This window comes from Acanthochromis polyacanthus, chromosome 14 (assembly GCF_021347895.1).
Source record: "Acanthochromis polyacanthus isolate Apoly-LR-REF ecotype Palm Island chromosome 14, KAUST_Apoly_ChrSc, whole genome shotgun sequence".
In the NCBI taxonomy this organism is placed as follows: domain Eukaryota; kingdom Metazoa; phylum Chordata; class Actinopteri; family Pomacentridae; genus Acanthochromis; species Acanthochromis polyacanthus.
The window spans coordinates 10,535,931-10,555,327 of NC_067126.1; the positions used below are offsets into that span (position 1 = coordinate 10,535,931).

General features: G+C 39.2%; 1 protein-coding gene across 2 annotated transcripts; it reads left to right on the forward strand.

Moving 5' to 3' along the window:
• Nucleotides 1–332: 332 nt before the first annotated feature.
• On the forward strand, nt 333–11,236 carry lcmt2 (leucine carboxyl methyltransferase 2). Of its 2 annotated transcripts, XM_022222082.2 has the most exons (14): nt 333–508; nt 2,392–2,516; nt 3,519–3,600; nt 3,693–3,873; nt 3,944–4,100; nt 4,883–5,072; nt 5,845–5,952; nt 6,026–6,113; nt 6,197–6,424; nt 6,504–6,725; nt 8,587–8,684; nt 9,566–9,753; nt 9,840–9,975; nt 10,858–11,236. In XM_022222082.2, exons 1-14 carry the CDS (start codon nt 461–463, stop codon nt 11,014–11,016), a joined length of 2,010 nt encoding a protein of 669 aa, XP_022077774.2. In that variant the 5' UTR covers nt 333–460; the 3' UTR covers nt 11,017–11,236. The 2 variants fall into 2 exon arrangements, with proteins under 2 accessions (XP_022077774.2, XP_022077775.1); XM_022222083.2 differs by lacking the exon at nt 333–508 and having other exon boundaries at nt 3,095–3,600.
• The last annotated feature ends 8,161 nt before the right edge of the window (nt 11,237–19,397 follow it).

The following is a 19,397-nucleotide window of genomic DNA, read 5'->3' on the forward strand; positions in this document are numbered from 1 at the left end:
TTTAATAAACAAATGAATTAATTAATTAATAAATAGGGCCAAAGAAAGACAATACTAGGACATAGTTCTCAGCAGTTTTGTCAGTGTTTGGTCATATTTTTTATAATCTAATTTGACAAAAGTTTATCAAATACCGAGCCGTTTTGCTAGCAATAACGAGCACGAATGACAAATATTTAACAATAGTTATAATCAAGTCCCTGTAAAGAGAATTAACGCTGCAACTAAAAATCGCTTATTTTCTTAATGGGGTCTTGAACTGTGATAACTGTTGCAGCCTCCAGACCGCAGGGGGCGCCAGAGAGCAGCTGACAGCGAAACCCGGAAGTGTTTAACCACGTGGAGGATGTTTGAAATGTTTTGATCAGTGGACTGAGAGCAAAAAACCCAAAACTTCAATGTCAATACTTACTTATTAAACTGTACAGCGAGTGCAGGAGTTCTTCTGAGCGGTAAAATAATGCCGACGACAAACCGAACGAAGAAGAAACAAGGAAAGGACACAGCTGTGAGTTTAAAACCCCATTTAATGACAACTAGTACATGAGTATTTACACAACTATCACTGTGTGCTGTTATTATACTAATATTTATAGAGAGATATTGTGATTCTAACCGCTTTGTGGCTGTTTGATAACATAAATTGCGTTCACTATTGCGAATATATTATAAAAAATAAGATTTAACACAGAAAACGTGATGGCTTTAAAAAAAAATGTGATGCATTGCAACAGATTTATCACTTATTGGACGTTTTCCAATTGTTTCAATAACGCATGACATTTACTAGAGTCTTAAACAAGAATAAGCAGTTTTTAAATTGGTATTTTTAAGGAGGGGGAGCTGCAGACAATAGAAAAATGGGCTGTTTCTTCAGTAGAATGTAGTTCTAATTAAAGTCGTACACATTTTATATTGTGAACAGCTCTATTTATGGAAAGTTTAATTTTATAAAGGTCATTTTTTTAAGGAAAAAAAAACAATGTCACCTCCATTGGTTAAGTGAAATTTGAAAGTTAGATGCCTCAAAATAAATATGACTTATATAACTAGTCTGTCACTGAGAGTTTCCTATTTTTTGCATTTTATTTCTTGTAATTTTTGTACCCTTACAACAATTTTAATGAACCAACAATGTAAATCTGAAGTTATAAACTACCAAAGAACAATAATATGCTCTAAATGTACAGCCCTGCAGCCTCACTATTTATAATTTCTGTTTTTTTAAATAGATATTTTTTGTGTTTAATTGACAGTTAAGGAAACACACGTATAAATAAAGATATTTTTCTACTCAAAATTATTTATCTGCTTTCCCTCATAGACTCAGTATAATAACCTCTGTTTCATTATTAGGCTGATTGCTTGCTCTTTTTCCCCCCTTTTTACTTCAGTAATTAGTAATTTCCATGCACAGTGTGACACCACCACTACAGACAGTGTTGCATTTCAGCAGCAGAACTGTAAACTCTCTGTAATAAATCACCAAGGAGGCTATTTTTGGACCTTTGCTGAAAATATAAAGTGCAGATTCATGCTGAGAGTGATCGCTTTGTTCCAGCGATTTCACTTTAGGAACTGTTGATCTGTGCAGCAGCTCGGCGGTCCGTCGAAAAGAATTTAGGCAAATAAAGCTACGTGTGATCACGATGACACAGCAGAAGATAAATAAATACAAATAAACCATGCTGCTGCTCTCAGAGACAGTCCGGATCTGTGTCATGCTGCAGCTGTTTGTAAAGTCAAAGTGAGGAGCCAGCATTCATGCTGTAGTCTTAATATAGTACATTAATTTATAATACTGTATTACTGCACTGTGTCTGAGCTATAATATTGCATTAATTAAGTTATTCTACATAATTAATAAAACTGCAGGGTCAGGTAAAAGTAGTATTTCATATAATGTTTGTTGGGTTTTAATCCATAATATGTAAATCTCTGGGGTAAAGTCACACCATAAATAACACAGCAGGGTCTTAACCTCAATATTTCCACCATTTGTAACACCAAACATAATATTTTGATGCTGTTGTCTTTAATATGATGTATAAAGAAAGTTGACTTGATTTCACTTAGTTTATCTTGTTTATGTTGCATGTTTGGTACCTGATTTATCTGTTGAATTATTATTATTATTATTATTATTTGTTTAATTTGATTTACTGGAAAGCACTTTTTACCAATGTTTTCAAAAGGTGGTATACAAATAAAGTCATGATTATTGTTCTATATTAGTTTTTCAGTACAAGACTTGAGTCTGAAAGTGGATTTAATGAATTCTATTTGTTTGTGAGTTGGTGATGCTCAGCTTCAGTGTGCTTCGACCCAAATGAACACCTCGGTTCATTTATGTATTATTTAGTTATGGTGGCTTGTTGTTGTTTACTTCAGGTCCAGGGAACCAACGACAGCAGCGTGGTGAGCAAAGTGTCTGCAGCAGCTCAGGGCTACTTCAAGGACGACTTTCTCCAACGCTTTGTGTGCAAAGTAGCAAGAAGAGCTCCACTCATCAACAGGTCGGCTTTGTCTTTGTTTTTTTCACGCTCTTCTGCTATTACACAAACAAAGTAGATGTGAAGGAAATGGTTGATCTGTTTCCTGCAGCAACAAAGAACCGACACGGACCTGAGATAGCAAATTACTGTCATGTTCGGGGGAAGTAAGCAGTAAAAGTACAATAAGTGAAAATGAGACTGGACTGAATATTCACACTGCTCTATGTGTCAAAACACTTGACAAGATGCAGTCTTAAATTTTCTCAGACTGCGGCTGTAAAAATTAAAACCGTGTCTGATATAAATCCAACCACTGACCCGTCAAAGTCCTGTGCAGTGATACTCTGCTCCCAGTGCTCCTACAACACTTGTAACGTTCCCTAAATGTTCTGTTATGTAAACATATGAAGCTCCATATGCAATGATCTGAATCTCCGAAACTGTGACAAGATAGCAACTCTAGAATTTCATTTTGGGGAAGAAGAAGAAGTCTCAGGGAGCCAAATCTAGTGAGAAGGTTGTTGGAGAGCAACGGTTGTGTTTGTTGGACCATCTTGCCATCACGCCACATTTCGGCTTTAATGTTCTCCTTCCCACAGCTCAGGATTTTACAGCAGAACTCTGCGTTGAGAGTCCAAAAATGGGTGATGAATTCACGATGCACGACCACGTGAATCTCGAAGAAAACAATCAGAATGGCATCAAACCTGACACTCTGTTTCTGGTTTTGGAAAACGCTGCTTCTTCTGTTGATGGTAGCTGCAGACCCTCCTCTCATCACCATCATGATCCTCCACATGAACGCTGGATCATCCAGCTACTGAATGTTCGAGCTCCACGTAGAAATCACCAATGTCCATGAAAGCACGTCTAACACCAGTCCTGATGTGATGCCGTGATGTCCCGTGATCTCCTGACTCGTGACAGTTCCTACTCTCACATGTTGCGTGATTATTACCATGACACACATGGAACATTTGCTCACACCATGCTTATTAATAATATTTATACTACTGGTTCTAGGGGCTACTATGTGCGATGGAGAGCTGTGGATCACTGTGTGAGGCGGTTTCTTCAGGTTACTGCAACATGCACCAACAGACAGGCAAGTTAGCAGCAAACTGTCAACACTATTCAGTACAGTAAGTTTGCAATATGAAGTCAGTTTATATTTTTATCTCCTTCCGTCTCTCTTAGATTCTGTCTCTGGGTGCAGGGTTCGACTCCTTGTATTTCCGTCTACATGCAGATGGAGCTCTAGACAGGGTTGTTGTTTTCGAAGTGGATTTTCCCGACGTCACGCGACGAAAAGCCGCCCTGATCGACTCTAATGTTACACTAAAGGGGATGCTGGACCCCCATGAACCTTCTTCTGCAGGTTTGTCATCTCTGTTCACTGCAGTTGTCGTGTAGATATTGTAAGTGTATTGATGCCTGTGTTTGTTTAGGACCTGTACTGGTGTCCAGCAGTCGGTACCGTCTGTTAGGGGTGGATGTCAGGGAGGAGAAGCAGGTGGAGGAGGCCCTGTGTGCAGCCGGGCTGGACTGGGCTGCTCCCACGCTGATCCTCTCTGAGGTGGTTCTCACCTACATGGAAACTCAAAGGTACAGTGAGCAACATGCATGAAATATGAGCTAACCCTCTGAGCTCTGAAAGTCATGTTGTATGGCCAAAATTGTACCATTTAACAGAAGCAGAAAATACAAAAAATGCAAAAATTGTGGGATTTTCAGCTTTTTGTTGGCATTAGAACTGCCATGTAGCGTTCCATTGGGAAATTTGAGCAAAACTAAGCTTAAAATCACAATATTCCACCAAAATTAAACATCTCACATAAAAAACATTGTCAAAAATGAACTGTTGGCTGTTAGTAGGTTGGGTAAAAAACAAAAAATTCTGCACTTCTTGTCGCTACCAGTAAGCCATTAGTGGCTCAGCTGCAACCAACAGTCACATGACAAAAAATATATTTTCTAAACTGAACTCCAGTCAGTGTTTACAGAGCAGAGAGAAGACAAGTAAAGACAAATAATGTAAAATGTAAGCACTAAAATATGTGTTTTATGTCAAGGCACCTTTCTCCCAGTATTGGTAACACCAGCTTCTGTGGGAACTTAGGAAAATGTTGTACATGTTCATTCCAATTTTTCTCATTTTTTCTCTGTCTAACTGTGTCATCCAGCACAGAAGACATTTCTGAGTTGTCTCCACTTCTAGTCATGATTATTGTGTTTCCATAGAGGTGCAGAACTTTATATTGCAGATAAAATGAGCTCACAGTGAAAAAGAATGTGAAAAAACTCCCAGAAACTGCCTGGAGTAAGGTGAGGTAGAGCATTCATTTAAAAAAACAAAAACAATCTTGTGTATGTTGTGTGTCTTCCAGGTCAGACGCCGTCATCAGTTGGGCAGCGAAGCTTCTGCCTCAGTCTGTGTTTGTGATGTACGAGCAGATCCATCCACACGATGCCTTCGGTCGAATCATGCAAGAACATTTCGTGAAGCTGAATTCAACTCTGCACGCTCTCCAACAATACCCAGACACCTCGGCACAGAGGCGACGCTTCCTGGACAAGGCTAGCACACACATTATCTACACATGTAATCCAACGCAGACTTTTAAGGCAAATTATGGTAAAAAGAAATGACACCACTGATCAGCCAGAAACCATAAAAACAATCAAAGTGTTGTCAACTTTCTGGCAGTACTTTAACTACTCATCTGTAGAGCTGTCAAAAAAACTCTTAAAGCTTCAACTTACAATATTTCATCAAAATCTCATTCATTTTTAAAATCACCAAAAATAAACCATTTCCTACAACCTGATTCTAATAAAAACAAAAAGTTCTGTGGTCTTAGTTCAACCAGGAAGCCATTAGTGACTCAGCTGTGACCAACAGTTAGTTGAAAAGAATTCAGACATTTTTTGGCTGAACTGCCGGAAGTGTTGACTCAGAGCAGAGAGGAGACAAGTATGGAAAGAAATTAAAAAGTAAGTCAAAACAACATCTGTAGTAGAGCCTCTATTATTTGGAATAACGTACATATTTATTTCCTTTTTTTTCGTTTTTTTGCAATAAATCAAATATATATTCAGAATAATTCAACATTTTTTCCAATTTTTTTCATGATTCATGGCATTATAACTGTCACACTGCACAGAAAACATGTCTGAGTTCTCTCCACTTGTAGTCATGTTTGTGGTATTTCCATAGAGGCGCATGCAGAGGTTCAGTCAGTGGAAAACAACTTAATAAAGACTCAGTTATCTCTGACGGAGCTTCCTGTTCCTCTGGGGATAGACCTTTCTGTTGTGTTTAACAGTAAATGTGTGTGTTTGTGCTCAGGGCTGGGATCAGTGTGTGTGTCTGGATATGAATGACTTCTACTTGGGGCTGGTCCCTGAGGAGGAGCGAGGTCGAGTGGAGAGCCTGGAGCCTTTCGATGAATACGAGGTGAGCTGCTGCATCCTTCATAAAATCAGACTTTCTAGTGTAGCAGAGCGACTGTAGCCGTGTCTGATTTCAGGAGTGGCACCAGAAGTGTTCCCACTACTTCATCCTGACGGCATCTCGAGGCTGTTTGACGGCGCCGGCTTTACTCGCTCATCCTCCAGGTAGCTTCATTTCCCCTAAAGAAACCACTTCTCCTGCTTTCAAGTTAAAATATTAAGGGCTTCCTTTTGTTTTGTTGCCTCAGTATCTCCAGTACCACCTATAAACCCCTGCTGGAGCCCCACAGTGCTGAACATGCAGACCTTACCGGTGTTCATGGAGGGGCTGGGGATGGCCTCCACCTCGGTGAGTCCGGGGCAGCTGCTGCTGACCGGAGGCTCCAGCAGAGGAGGCCGAGGGGCAGCGAGCAGAATCCTCCTCAGAGGTCAGGAGGGCTGGAGATCCGTCAGCGTGGAGGCATCTGCAGATCTGGGTGAGAGCTGCGTCTTCTCTTTCTGCTGCATGTAAAGACATAAAAACAGGGAGTAATAACTTTACCTCCATGATGCCAGGAGTGAGACTCCACCACACGGCTACTGCTCTACCTGGAGGAGGCGTCCTGGTGTTGGGAGGTCGATCCTCTCCGCTCAGCCCGACCAGAGGCCTCTTCAGAGTAACTGTTGGTCCTCTGGAGGGTGGAGATGCAGTGAAGGTTAATGTGGAGCAGCTGGTCTGTACTGGAGATCCGCCACCGCCAAGATGGAGACACACAGCGACTGTGGTCAGACACAAAGGTGAGGAAGGATTCAGTCTTCTGCAATGATAAACTAGAAAAGCACTCGGAGAGTGCCGACCTCCGCCAGGCCATCTGTCTGTCTGTCTGTCTGTCTGTCTGTCTGTCTGTCTGTCTGTCTGTCTATCTATCTGTTAACAGCATAACTCAAAAAGTCATGGACGGATTTTCACCAAATTTTTACAGAATGCCCGGAAGAGCAAAAGTAACAATCAATTAGATTTTGTAGGTGATCCGGATCACCGTCTGGATCCAGGATTTTTTTGAAGGACTCTGTACAATTGAGAGAGATGGCCGCCAGTTTCCTGTCAGAAACCTGAGACGGTTTCTGACAGTTTGTGCAGAAATTCTTTGGTTATGCAAACCCATTGTTTTAGCAGCTGTCCGAGTGGCTGGTCTCAGACCATCTTGGAGGTGAACATGCTGGATGTGGAGGTCCTGGGCTGGTGTGGTTACACGTGGTCTGCGGTTGTGAGGCTGGTTGGATGTACTGCCAAATTCTCTGAAACGCCTTTGGAGACGGCTTATGGTAGAGAAATGAACATTCAATACACGAGCAACAGCTCTGGTTGACATTCCTGCTGTCAGCATGCCAATTGCACGCTCCCTCAAATCTTGCCACATCTGTGGCATTGTGCTGTGTGATAAAACTGCACCTTTCAGAGTGTCCTTTTATTGTGGGCAGTCTAAGGCACACCTGTGCACTAATCATGGTGTCTAATCAGCATCTTGATATGGCACACCTGTGAGGTGGGATGGATTATCTCAGCAAAGGAGAAGTGCTCACTATCACAGATTTAGACAGATTTGTGAACAATATTTGAGAGAAATGGTGATATTGTGTATGTGGGAAAAGTTTTAGATCTTTGAGTTCATCTCATAAAAAATGGGAGCAAAAACAAAAGTGTTGCGTTCATATTTTGTTGAGTGCATTTACAGAACATCTACTTAAACATACTGAGGTAACAAATTTGAATATGAAAGAACAGAAAAGCTGGCACAAAATTTATGATGCAGAAAAATGAAGAAATGCTTGTATGTACTGAGGGAGGCAATGTTAAATATACAAAATAATAGTGCAGAAAGACCATGTGCAGATTACAATTAAAATATAAATAAAAATATTTGTCGTGTTTATGAGCAGGAAGGCTTAGGTGCTCTTTGTTTCTACTTTTTTTTTAACTCGCTCTGTTCTGTATTCTTGCTTTTTTTTCCCCCTATCTTGTGCTTTCTTTTGCATTTTCCTAATTTCTTTTTGCGTTTGTTCTTGTACATTTTCTTTCTGATGCTCTTAAACAGTTTTAACAGCTAGACTGGATATGAACTGCAGATGATTAAATCCTTCCTGAACAAAAACAACATTTCAGATCTTCACGTCATTAATTTTCCAGGACAAACATCATTTTTACCACAGGATTTTCAGCTGCCTGGAGACGTTCATAGTGGCAGAGAGCCCCTGTTTTCATTAAATCCGTATCTCCTATTTAAATATTTTGCATGCTAAGCTCTTGTATTTTGGTTGCTACTTTTAGTTTGGTTATCGTGGTTGTTTTCTTGCTGAATGTCTGATTTTTGTTGTTTTGACATTTATCTACATGCTCCTTTCTTTTTAAATTAGTTTTTAAATGGTCAGAATGTTGTTGTAGGTTTCTGGAATAAAAAAATGATTTAGTCACGCTGTAACTAGGACAATATTAATATCTGTATGGTTAATTCTGGATAATTAAAAGCAGCTATTTAATGTTAAAATGGCCTTCCGTACGCTCCTCTTTTCTATTGTTCTGCCACTCTTTCTTTGCTTTTGTGCCTGCATCGTGCTCATTTCACCGGATTACTCTGAATTCTTGTGGCTTTTTGTGCAGGCAGAAACTTTCTGTGCATTTTTGGAGGAAAGAACAAATCAGTGGCAGTGCTGGGCGACGTCTTCTTCCTGGATCTGGATCAGCAGCACTGGACTGAGGTTTGCTATTTGTTCTTTTATTAAAAGAGTCTCAATGTCAGACCTGCTGGCAGCACTTTAATTATGTTGTCTCTCTCTTCTGTATCACAGTGAGGATTATTATGTATAAAAACATAACAACATACTAACAATAAACAACGGACTAAATCTAATCCTACAGCATCTTTTCAAACTGACAGCTTAGTATATTTAAAACCTCCTAAACACAGAAAATTCTCTGTGTGTGATTAAAATCTGTCTAATACTTTACCAGGGATAAAATAAAGACTCATGAAACTACTGATTTACCGCCACCTGATAAAATTCTCAGTAATTAATGAAGCTATTACTCTTTTGAGATGCTCATATGAATCCTGATGCTGCAGGTATTTAATAAACCCAGAGGAAAAAATCCTAAAACAGCTTTAAGCAGCAAACTGAACATCAGCTCCTGTTAGTTTAAACCTGGATTACATTTAATATTGATGAGTCTCATTAATCTGACCTGTTACAGACTGTATCTTTATCACTGTGAAGTTAGATTTTTTGGACATTTCAGTATGAATAGATGTGAAATTTACTAACAAAGTAAAAGAGAAAGGTGTTTTGTGATTCTTAAACTGGGTGTTTTGGTCTCCGTGATGTTTTGGGAATAAATATTGGTGCTGAAATGTGTAAAAATCCTTCAAAGAATTGTGCAACACATCTAAGCCTCTTGTTTCAAGACTCATCAACTATACTTATACGTATTTGTTCTTTATTATTATTTTTCTACTGATGTTCTTACATTTTTGCTCTTTCCTTTTGTTGCTGTAACTCTGCAAACCTCCCTTCTTAGTAACAGATATCTTATAATATTGAATCAGTTTGACTGGTTCTTGCCTTCTGTTCTGTATCCATAGATTCCAGTAGAGGGCGCTGCTCCAGAGCCTCGTCATTCCCACTCAGCTTGTTCATATAATGGAGGTTTGGTGATGTTTGGAGGCCTGAACAGACGCGGAGTTCTGCTGGGAGACACGGTACTGTTGAGGCCGACTGAAGGAGGCTTCATCTGGGAGAGAATAAACGTGCAGCCTTCTCCTGTTCCCAGGTCTCTCAGGGATGTCCAGTTTAAAGACTCTGTCCTCAAGTTTGTACTTTACAAACCTCCTAATGTGATGCTGTGCTTCGTTTCAGATACTCTCATTGTGCCCATGTGTGTGGGCAGAAGCTGGTCTTAGTGGGAGGAGTCTGGCTGCATTCAGACGGTGTTCCAGGCGTCGTTGTGATCGACATGGAAACATGCAGCAGCGTGGAGTTCAGTCTGAACACGGTCAGCTGCAATTTCTAAATAAAAAACACGTACTGGCACACTTAAGGTTGTAAAAGGTATCATAACCTAGCATCAACACAGGTAGATTTTTTGTTCCCAAAATTGTTCTGATTAAGTTCTAGTGATCTAGTAAAGTTGTGTAAAGACTGCAGGCTGTACACCAGCAACAACTCAGCTCGATGTTTCTTTGCTTCTAAAACATTCTGAGAAAGTTCTGCAGAGTTCATGTAATGCAGGCTAAATATGTTGATAAAACATTTTCCAAACGTTGCATTGAGTACTTCCTTCCTTATTGTCATGAAGCATTTTAAAAAATCATGAAATTCTCAACAACATCTGCAAAACATCCTCACAACACTGCCGTCAAAATGTTCTGGCTTTGTTAATATGTCAAATTAAAAGTTTGAACACATCTTGAAAACAGCTGTTGAATGTTGGTTCTTCTATTGTTATCATGTAACTTACATATACATCAGTATATTTGCCAGCTGTACTTATTATTGTTCTATTCTAGCCTCTTTTTACTTGTTTTATTTCAGTACTCTGTCGTACTTATATCTTATTGCTGTTTTCTCCTTTTTAGATACTCTGTCATTTAGTTTATTTCTGAGCAGTATCTGATATAGGAATTTTCCTTTTCATCTTATCTGACAACATCTTACAAACATCCTCTGAACATTGTGTCTTAGTTGACTATAACCCTCATAGGAACATTATTTGAAATGATAAATCCCCTTAAAGCATTCTTTAAACATTCTATTAAAATGCTTTCTCTATAGAGATTCATGTATAACAGCCTACAGGTGCATTTTCACTGCTAGCCTGAGTGTAGCTCTATGAGATGACTGAATAATGAGTTACTGTGTGTTGTTTCTGCTGCAGAGCTCGGTGCCGTGGCCTCTGATGCTCCAATCGTTCTGCTCAGAGCTGACGGGCCCAGAGGAGCTGATCCTGGTTGGTGGAGGAGGAAACTGTTTCTCCTTTGGGACTCACTGGAACCCTCAGATTGTCAGTCTGGACCTCAGACCTGCTCTGGGATGAAGCAGCCTCAAACTAAACATTTAAACAGGTTAAACAGAGCTGACCTCAGGCCTCATAATTACACAAAAAAACCAACTGTTAACTTGTAATTATAGGAAAACATTAAAGTGGTTGTCATCACTATGTATTTAGGCAGACAGAGGCTTTATAGTGCTACCTGGTTTAATGGACCTTCACTATCTACTTAAAAATGAATAAAATTATTTTTCTTACAAGAGAATGTGGGATGTTTTTTTTTTTAAATTTAAATATTAACCCTCAAAACCCCTATACCTACTGGAGGATTTAAAAGGCATGTTGTATTTTTAAAAGCCAAATTTACTGCAGTCATTGTCATTAGCCAGAAAGTGTGTAAACAAATAATCAACTTTCTGATGGTCCTTGAATGTATCATGTCTGATGTGCTCTTACAGTGGAAAACCATACGTTTTATCAAAATTATTTTATTCTACATGTCTCATTTAGAAATTTGACAAAAATAAACCTTCAGCTTTGACTACATCAAAAAAATTCTGAGCTCATTGGTGCAACCAGAAAGTCATTAATGATTCCACTGCAATCAACAGCAACTTGACAATAATTCAGGGACTTTTAGGCTGACCTGCAGGCAGTGTTTACACAGACCAGACAGGAAACAAGCATGGAAACAAATAAAAATATAAATAGTAAAATATCTGAAGTATGTAGAGACAAATATAATTTTTCTGGTGTTAGTAACACCTGTGGGTATTTGGAAAAGGTCTGACGTGTATATCAGCTTTTATTTATCTATTTATGTTTTTAGAATGCAATAATTAAAGAAACTCTACTTTTTTCTGTTTTTATGGTTTATGACTTTATAACTATGTCATTCCACACAGAAGACATTTCTGATTTGTCTCTTCATGCTTGTTCTGTGTCCTTGTCTTCGTCCTTGTTCACAGTGAGGAAAAATGTGACAGGAGCAAAAACCAAACCCCCAGAAAGTGTTGTTTGGAGTTCAGAGCAGTGGCGGATCTGATTTGATCTGACTGGCCACCCCGTGTGCCGCCCCAAAATTTTCATTTTGTCATTGTCTGACTGCACCTGAATGCACCAATGACGTTAGTTTGAGCTTTTGATTGTATTTCATTTGGAATTGAAGAAGCTTTGAAGACGTTTCCTGATGCCGGAGGAGAAGACGAGCAGCTTTGTACCTTTGCGGTAAGAAGACTGTGGCCGTTTCTCAGTACGTAACTGCATCGGACCAGACTAGTGAGCATAGATGTGAATCAGACTGAGTGAAAATGAAAACAACCAATATGCCAGTGTTCAAGATCAACTGGTGATAGCAGGGTTTCTGAGACAGATGTTTCGTAGGCGTGGCTTTTCAGGACCCCTTACCTACTGACCAGGAAATAAACAATGGGACAACTTTGTCTATAAAATGAAATTTCTGCTGTTCTATACATTTCGGTCTTGACAAAATAACTGGAAATAAGAGGCGTTCTCATTTTAAAAGTCATGCGCTGTCAGGCTACATGAAAGAAAAACTACGTCACTGCGGTTGGAACATAGACTGTGGAACCAGTGGAGCTGCGATCTCTGTTTGCTGTTAAAACCTGTCAAAGCAGCAGACAGGAGACCAGCACACGGTGTACACTTTATTTAACAAGAAGTTCACCAAGCAGGCTGATAACAGAATGCCGAAGTGTTGCAGTATAACATTAATATATTGATACAGTATTGGCAGGTTTAGATCACATTGTGGGTACACTGTCTTATTTAAATAACACAAACGTCAAAATTTTACTAAAACAGCCCAGCAGTATTTAAGGTATTGGATTTGAAATGCAGCAATTTAGCAAAATTCACAGGACATTCTTGTTCAAACCAACAGCAGAACTTTGTTGTGTCATACTACTCTAAACTGACATGTTATTGAGAAAAGACACCAGTTCCTTTCAGTATAACACACATACTGGGGCATTAGCTCAGGTGAATGAACAGGAGATCTCTAAACAGGAAGGTAAACCTGGTACAGCAGCCTGGGTTCAACTCCAGCTCATGGCTTTTTGCTTGCAGGTTTTCTCCCTACTTTTGTGTCTGTCTCTCTACTTACCTGTCAAATAAAGCTAATAAAAAGGAAAAAATCATCTATTCACAGCTATTGGTAGTCAGAAGTATATATAAGTGTAAAGGTGTTCAGTGAAGAGGCAGTTTTTAGTCTGAGAGGGAATCTGCAGATGGAACTTAGCGTGGAACAATTCAGCAAGATGATCTTATTTGGTCTGTTTTTATTCATTCTTATTGTATTGTTTCACGTCTTGAGTTGTGAGATCTTGTTTAAAACAGCAGCTAGCTACTAGCTACTACTAGTAGTAGTCGCATTACTATTACTACCACCAATACTACCAATAATGGTAATAAAGCCTAATTCATATAAATCCAAGTAGCAGTTCCTCCTTAAGGTCAGAGATTGCTGCATCCGAGGGCCTCTTCAAAAGAAAACATAGTTGATGAAGATGTTCTGAAGCAGGACGAGAAAGACCGCGACCAAGCAGCCTTGAGATCTTAGGCAGCAAAGCACAAAATGACAGGATGTTGCCTAAAATTGTCATGTATGATATGTGGTTCAAAATATGTCAGTGCAGTATGTTGTTAAAATAGTATGTTATTCAAGAAAACATCAGAGTATAATATGTGGTCTAAAAAATGCCATAGAATAATAGTTCATTGTATAAGTAAAAGTATAGTAATTTTTAAAACTGTTCAAATTCTTATAATATGTTAAAACAAAAAAGTCATAATAATATGTCAACTAAAAAAGCCTATAGTATAGCTATAGTATATCGCTCTAAAAATGTCAGAGTTTAGCCTTTGGTCCACAAAACGTTGGTCTGTCCTGGCTGTCTAAAGTAGGTGAGGAGCAACACAAAAACAGTCCAAATGCTTTCCAGAGGGTTAGACGAGTATTTATTTGAAAGAGTTAGGCTACGTTCAGACTGCAGGCTGAACTGACCCAAATCTGATTTTTTTTGCCCCTATGCGACCTGTATTTGATCTTTTCATGATAGTCTGAACAACACAGATCCGATTTTTTTCAAATGCGACCCATGCCACTTAGACATGTGGTCCTAATTCCGATACATATCAGATCTTTTGCCATGCGACTTCAGTCTGAACGGCCAGGTCGTATTTATCCGACCTATACGTCATTGGTACACGACAAATGTTGCTATTCTGCATTCAAGCAAAACACGGGCTGCCGAAGACGTGTGTCTTGCCGTGAGAGTGTTAAAAAGAGGCGCTCACATATATACGTAAAGGTCGCCCTTGTCATTCGAAAATTTTGAACGAAGTCCGCATCTGTGAGGCCTCTCACATCACTATCCCACCACTCCTGGCTGCGACTCCACACCCACACAGTTCTCTGGACAGAGGTTGCTGCCACTGCCGCACAAAACCAATAGTATGTGTCTGCAGAGCCGGAGGCTGCACGAATACTATTCGTGCGGGAGTATTTGTGCAGCCTCCGGCTCTGCAGACATACCCTTCTCCACAAAACGCCAGGGCCAAAATCCTGGCTCTCTTCCTTCTTGACCTTCTCCTTGAAACGATTAAATTAAAAATATGCTGCCCAGACATGCTCTGCTGTTAGCATCCATGTTTACTTCCGTAAACACTGAACACGCTCTCTGCGTGTGTCGTTGTTGTGTCCTCTTCTGTGCATGCGGGACACTTTTAGGTCGTGTGAGGTTCACACAGGAGATCACATACAGTTCGCATTTAATTGGAAATGTGAACGAACTCACAAAAAATTCGGAATTGAGCATTAAGCCCTGCAGTCTGAACGTAGCCTAAGTTTACAACAACACAACATGTGAGGGGGTTAAAAGCAAATGGGTGTAAGTAAAATAAAAATAAACAAACAGAACTAAAAGTGAACTTCACGTTGACATTGATGGGCATTCCAACCAGGAACAAAGTAAAAGATCATCAGTACGACAAAAAACTCTTCCTGTTCACCTCTTAAAACCCCAAAACACACCACATTAGCACCCTAAACTAAAACTACAATGGGTTCCCTGTTTTCCTTTCTGAACAATTCAAAGGTTCCTCTCTATCTCCCCCCACATCCACCAATCACTGGAACACATCTCCAAAGTTCTGCTGAAGCTCAGCTTCCCCTCAGAAGAAGTGCCGCCAGATGAAGGAGCCTTTTGAGAGGCAGCTGGCATCGTGATTGGACTGTACTTTGGTCTGTTCCAATCCAGCTTCAGCTCCAGAGACGGCAGGCGGGACGAAGCAACGGAGGCCGGGTGGATGAAGGCATGAAGCTGAGTACAATCCAGAAAACAACAGAGGAGGAGTGCAGCGGCCCAGGGCCAGAACAAACAGAGTAGCATAGTATGTCTCTGAGAAAACGTTATAGTATAGACTTTGGTATGAAAAACACCATCATATACATCATGTATTGTACAAATAAGTCAAAGAAAAGAGACATACATTGTAGTAATTGTTGGCTGACTGAATACCAGTATTTTAGTTTTTAATGATTTACGGTAATAAATCAATTTAAAAATGGCGCTACTTTAGCTCTGAACCTTTATCTCCTTGTGGTCGTTCTGTCTTCTGGAGTGATTTGATTGGTTATACGTTACAAATAAAACTCCTTTAACTTAACATCTGTAAACAAAACAACGTATCAACAAAATTTTCTATTAGAGTTTGTGTTCTTCTAAGTTTGGCTCCAAGATTTTAAATACTTTCATTTACTGCAAATGAATATCTCCTTCAGATGTTTCACTAATAATCACTATCAGCCTTAAAAACCCTCAAAACACCACTTTATACTCAACCACACTTAGTATAGTCTGTTTCCCCCTTCTATAAATCTGCTTGGAATCTTCCACTTCCTGTTTGTCAAAGTGGCCTTCTACCTGGACAGGTTTTGTTGGAGCTCATGCAGCAAACATTTTGGGTAACTGCACTTTAATATGGATGGATGACACTGAATTAGAGTCTGTTTTAATGAGACTGAGTTCAGATGTGTAGCTCTGTCATTAAATAGGAAATTATTTCTCAGACTTCTCAGAGAAAAGTCTGAAATGTTTGCTAGGTTAGCGTCCCACATGTTCTGTGGCTCAGCTAAAGCTAACTCTCTCCAACTTCTGGATCTGTTGAGTTGCTTGTTGTTCAAATATCTTGCTAGAGGTGCTGAAGCTCAGAAAGTCTGAGATGTTTGTTCAAAATAAGCTCATTCTCAAGTATGTCCTCTTTTCTTTGAACTTTCATTAAACATAGGAGTTAATGACAGAGCAGCACATCCAGACTCAGTCTCATTTATGTAGAGGTTAAACTTCAGTGTCTTTCATTGATGTTAAAGTGCAGTTTTTCACATGTTTGTTGCACATGCTTCAGACCAAACCAGTCTAGGTGGAAGACGATGTGAAGAGAAGCTCCAGAGGATGAATATCACACATTTACGTTGGAAATAAATGTTATTTAATTAGACATTGTCATGCAAAAGTTGTATTTCCCTTTAATGATGTTCAAATCTTTGAGTGTTTTGTTGATGTTGGTTTCTAAATGTTTTCTGACACTCGGCCCCAAACATTAAAACCTTCTACAGCTCACAAGCTGCAACAATTCACACATTATCAACTATCTTTCTGACTAAACTAAGATAAAAAGTGAAAAACTGCTGATTCCTGCATTATGAATGTAAATCTTTTTGGTTTTTATGACAGTAAACTGAATATATTTGGGTTTGACATTTTATAAACCCAAACAAGAAATGAATTACTGGAGAAAACAATCAACAGATTAATGGACAAAGAAAATTTGTTTTCCAACATATATGGCTGAATTCCTCCAACATTACAAGATACATACAATTTAAATTCAATTTTATTTATATATCGCCAATTACAGGTCAAATTGTCTGAAGACGCTTTATTTTGATATTTTTTTGTAATATTTAAAATATGACAAAGTAAGAAATTTAAACCTCTTGACTAATCCAATTTATTAATTGGTTTTTAAGAGACTAATTGACAATTAAAATAACTTTCTCCACTAAAACTAATAAACATGAGGTCAAATAGAAGGAACAGTTTTAAATCCTGCAGTCCCATGACAACAAGAATAAAGTTTGTCAACAAAAACTAAATCTGTTGCTGGATTCCATTGAAGTCCTAATAAATGATAATAAAGTGTGGTACTAAAGGTTTGTGATGCTAAAAAGCTCAAAGTAAAAATATCAAGTTGAACATCTGGATGGAGGTTGATAAAAGTTGACCTCTCTTCATTTCTCTGGAGCCGACTCCATGGATTTTAGGGATGATGGTTAAAGACCTGCTCTTCTAGTCGTCTTTCATCTAGTCGCTGTAATAAGTCACTCCATCCTTACCGACTTCAACACCTCTTCATGACAACTTGTTCTGCCTCTGACCTGGTAGAAACTCCAGAAACTCGGGAAAACTCATCGAGACTCGGATTTTCGAAAAACTTGTAGGGTGGGGGAAGGTGTGGTGGGGGAGGGGGGCAGAGGGGGGAGGCTGCCACCCACCTCCCCCCCAACTCTCTGCCCTGACTCCACCCAGACTCCGCCTTGGCTCCACCCTTGTGGTTACTTTATTAGGAACGGAAATTACGATGACAAAGGGACAATGAGCTTGTTTATTTTATCTGTAGCTCAGTGAGCTAAGAGTTTGCCAATGGAGCTGCAGGCTGCTGGTTCAAGACCAGACCTTTCTTAAATTTTAGCAAAATCCTGACAAAGACAAATGCCCAGGCTGGGTCTTGAACCTCTGAACTTCTACTTGGTGGTCTCTCTTCTTATCCCCTCTGCCATGCTTTTAAATTCACCAGTGAAGTACGCTTTACATCCATCAATTGTTGAAATGTGTTCACTGATTCACACTGAAGACAGAACTTGAGTTGCATGTACATACACCCTGCAAATGTTGACTATTGGGCCTCCTGTGACACCACAGGTTCCTCTTGCTCCTGGTGCTTCATCCACCGCCACTGGCCACAGCTCACATTCATCCACCAGTAATGTGTCGAGTCCAGCACACACTTCATCTTTGCTACATTTCACCTTCAAATACTTGTGGGAAGTGCGGACAGTTTCGCACACAAGAGACTGGCCATATTCAGTATATAAGGGCAAAATATATTGCCCAAATACTGAGACTGTAAGCAAGGAACAGTGATTGAACATGATGAGGCAGAAAATAAAGCCACTGAACCTGTAATCATTCTGTTGTTGTTTGCCTCTGAAGGAAAGGAAGAATACTTCAGGATTTGTAAAGGTATAGTTAGGTAAACCTTCACCAATCCTTAAGTTTTCTTCCTTTTTTTCCTTTAATAATGTGCATATGTTAATGTTTCTTTGAGTGCTAGCAGTTTTATTTCCCAGAATGTATCATTATTGTAAGTTTTTGTCACATTTTTTTGTTGTTGTTGCTTTATTTATTGTAAAATAGTTGTAAAATATGTCCAGTTATGTGAAATTTCAGTGACATCTAGTTTCAAATACATCTAGTTGCATACACTGGTGTGTCATCTCTCTTCTTTGTTGAAACTTTAATGGCATTAAATGTCATAATGTCAACAACAAATGTAAATCTGACTCCATAATACAGACAGCATTTGGATGAGTTTAGGTACATTACAACAATTAAATCACCTACATTCTTTATTATAGTTCTACATTGTTAGTTGTAGTTGTAAGAATAAGCAAGTTATGAGTGTTTAAAGTTTTAAGTCATTGAGAGAACTTGGAATTCAACACCTAAACACAAATTGCAATTATTGGTTCTGAGCAGGATTTGAACTCATGCCAGGGTTTTTTTCCCCCCTTTTATTCTTCCCCCTCTTCCCCATCTTATACAGACAATTGTTCCCCAGCTAGCAGCCTGTGGGCCTGGTTAGTAGCAGTTAGTGGCTGTTGCATAACTATTTAATCAAATATTTTAAAAAAATACTGTGTTAGTGTGCTATAATTAGTTCGACCTTCGATTACCTAGACCCGTGCTTTCCCGACTTATACTCGTCAAAATGTGTGCCGTGTATTCACTCTAAGTACTGGTGATTAAGTATTTCTCAATTTTTCAGACATAAATAAATGTGTTCTGAATGAATACATAAAACTGCAAGGGATCTTAAGCAATTAGTTGAAGAAGATAGTAAATATAGTAAATGAACATCAAAATGTGTCATTATTTAAAGTACTGGGCTAAAAAATATAATTAAAAACACACCCAACACACACAATTCATTGCTGGTCAGTAAAATTTCTTCTCAAGTTTGGTGAAACTAGCAGCTGGTCTTATCTCAGTTTTCTAAGACAATATAACCCTACATAAGTAGACTGCACGACTGTGTGGAGTCACCTTAATGAGTCGACAGTG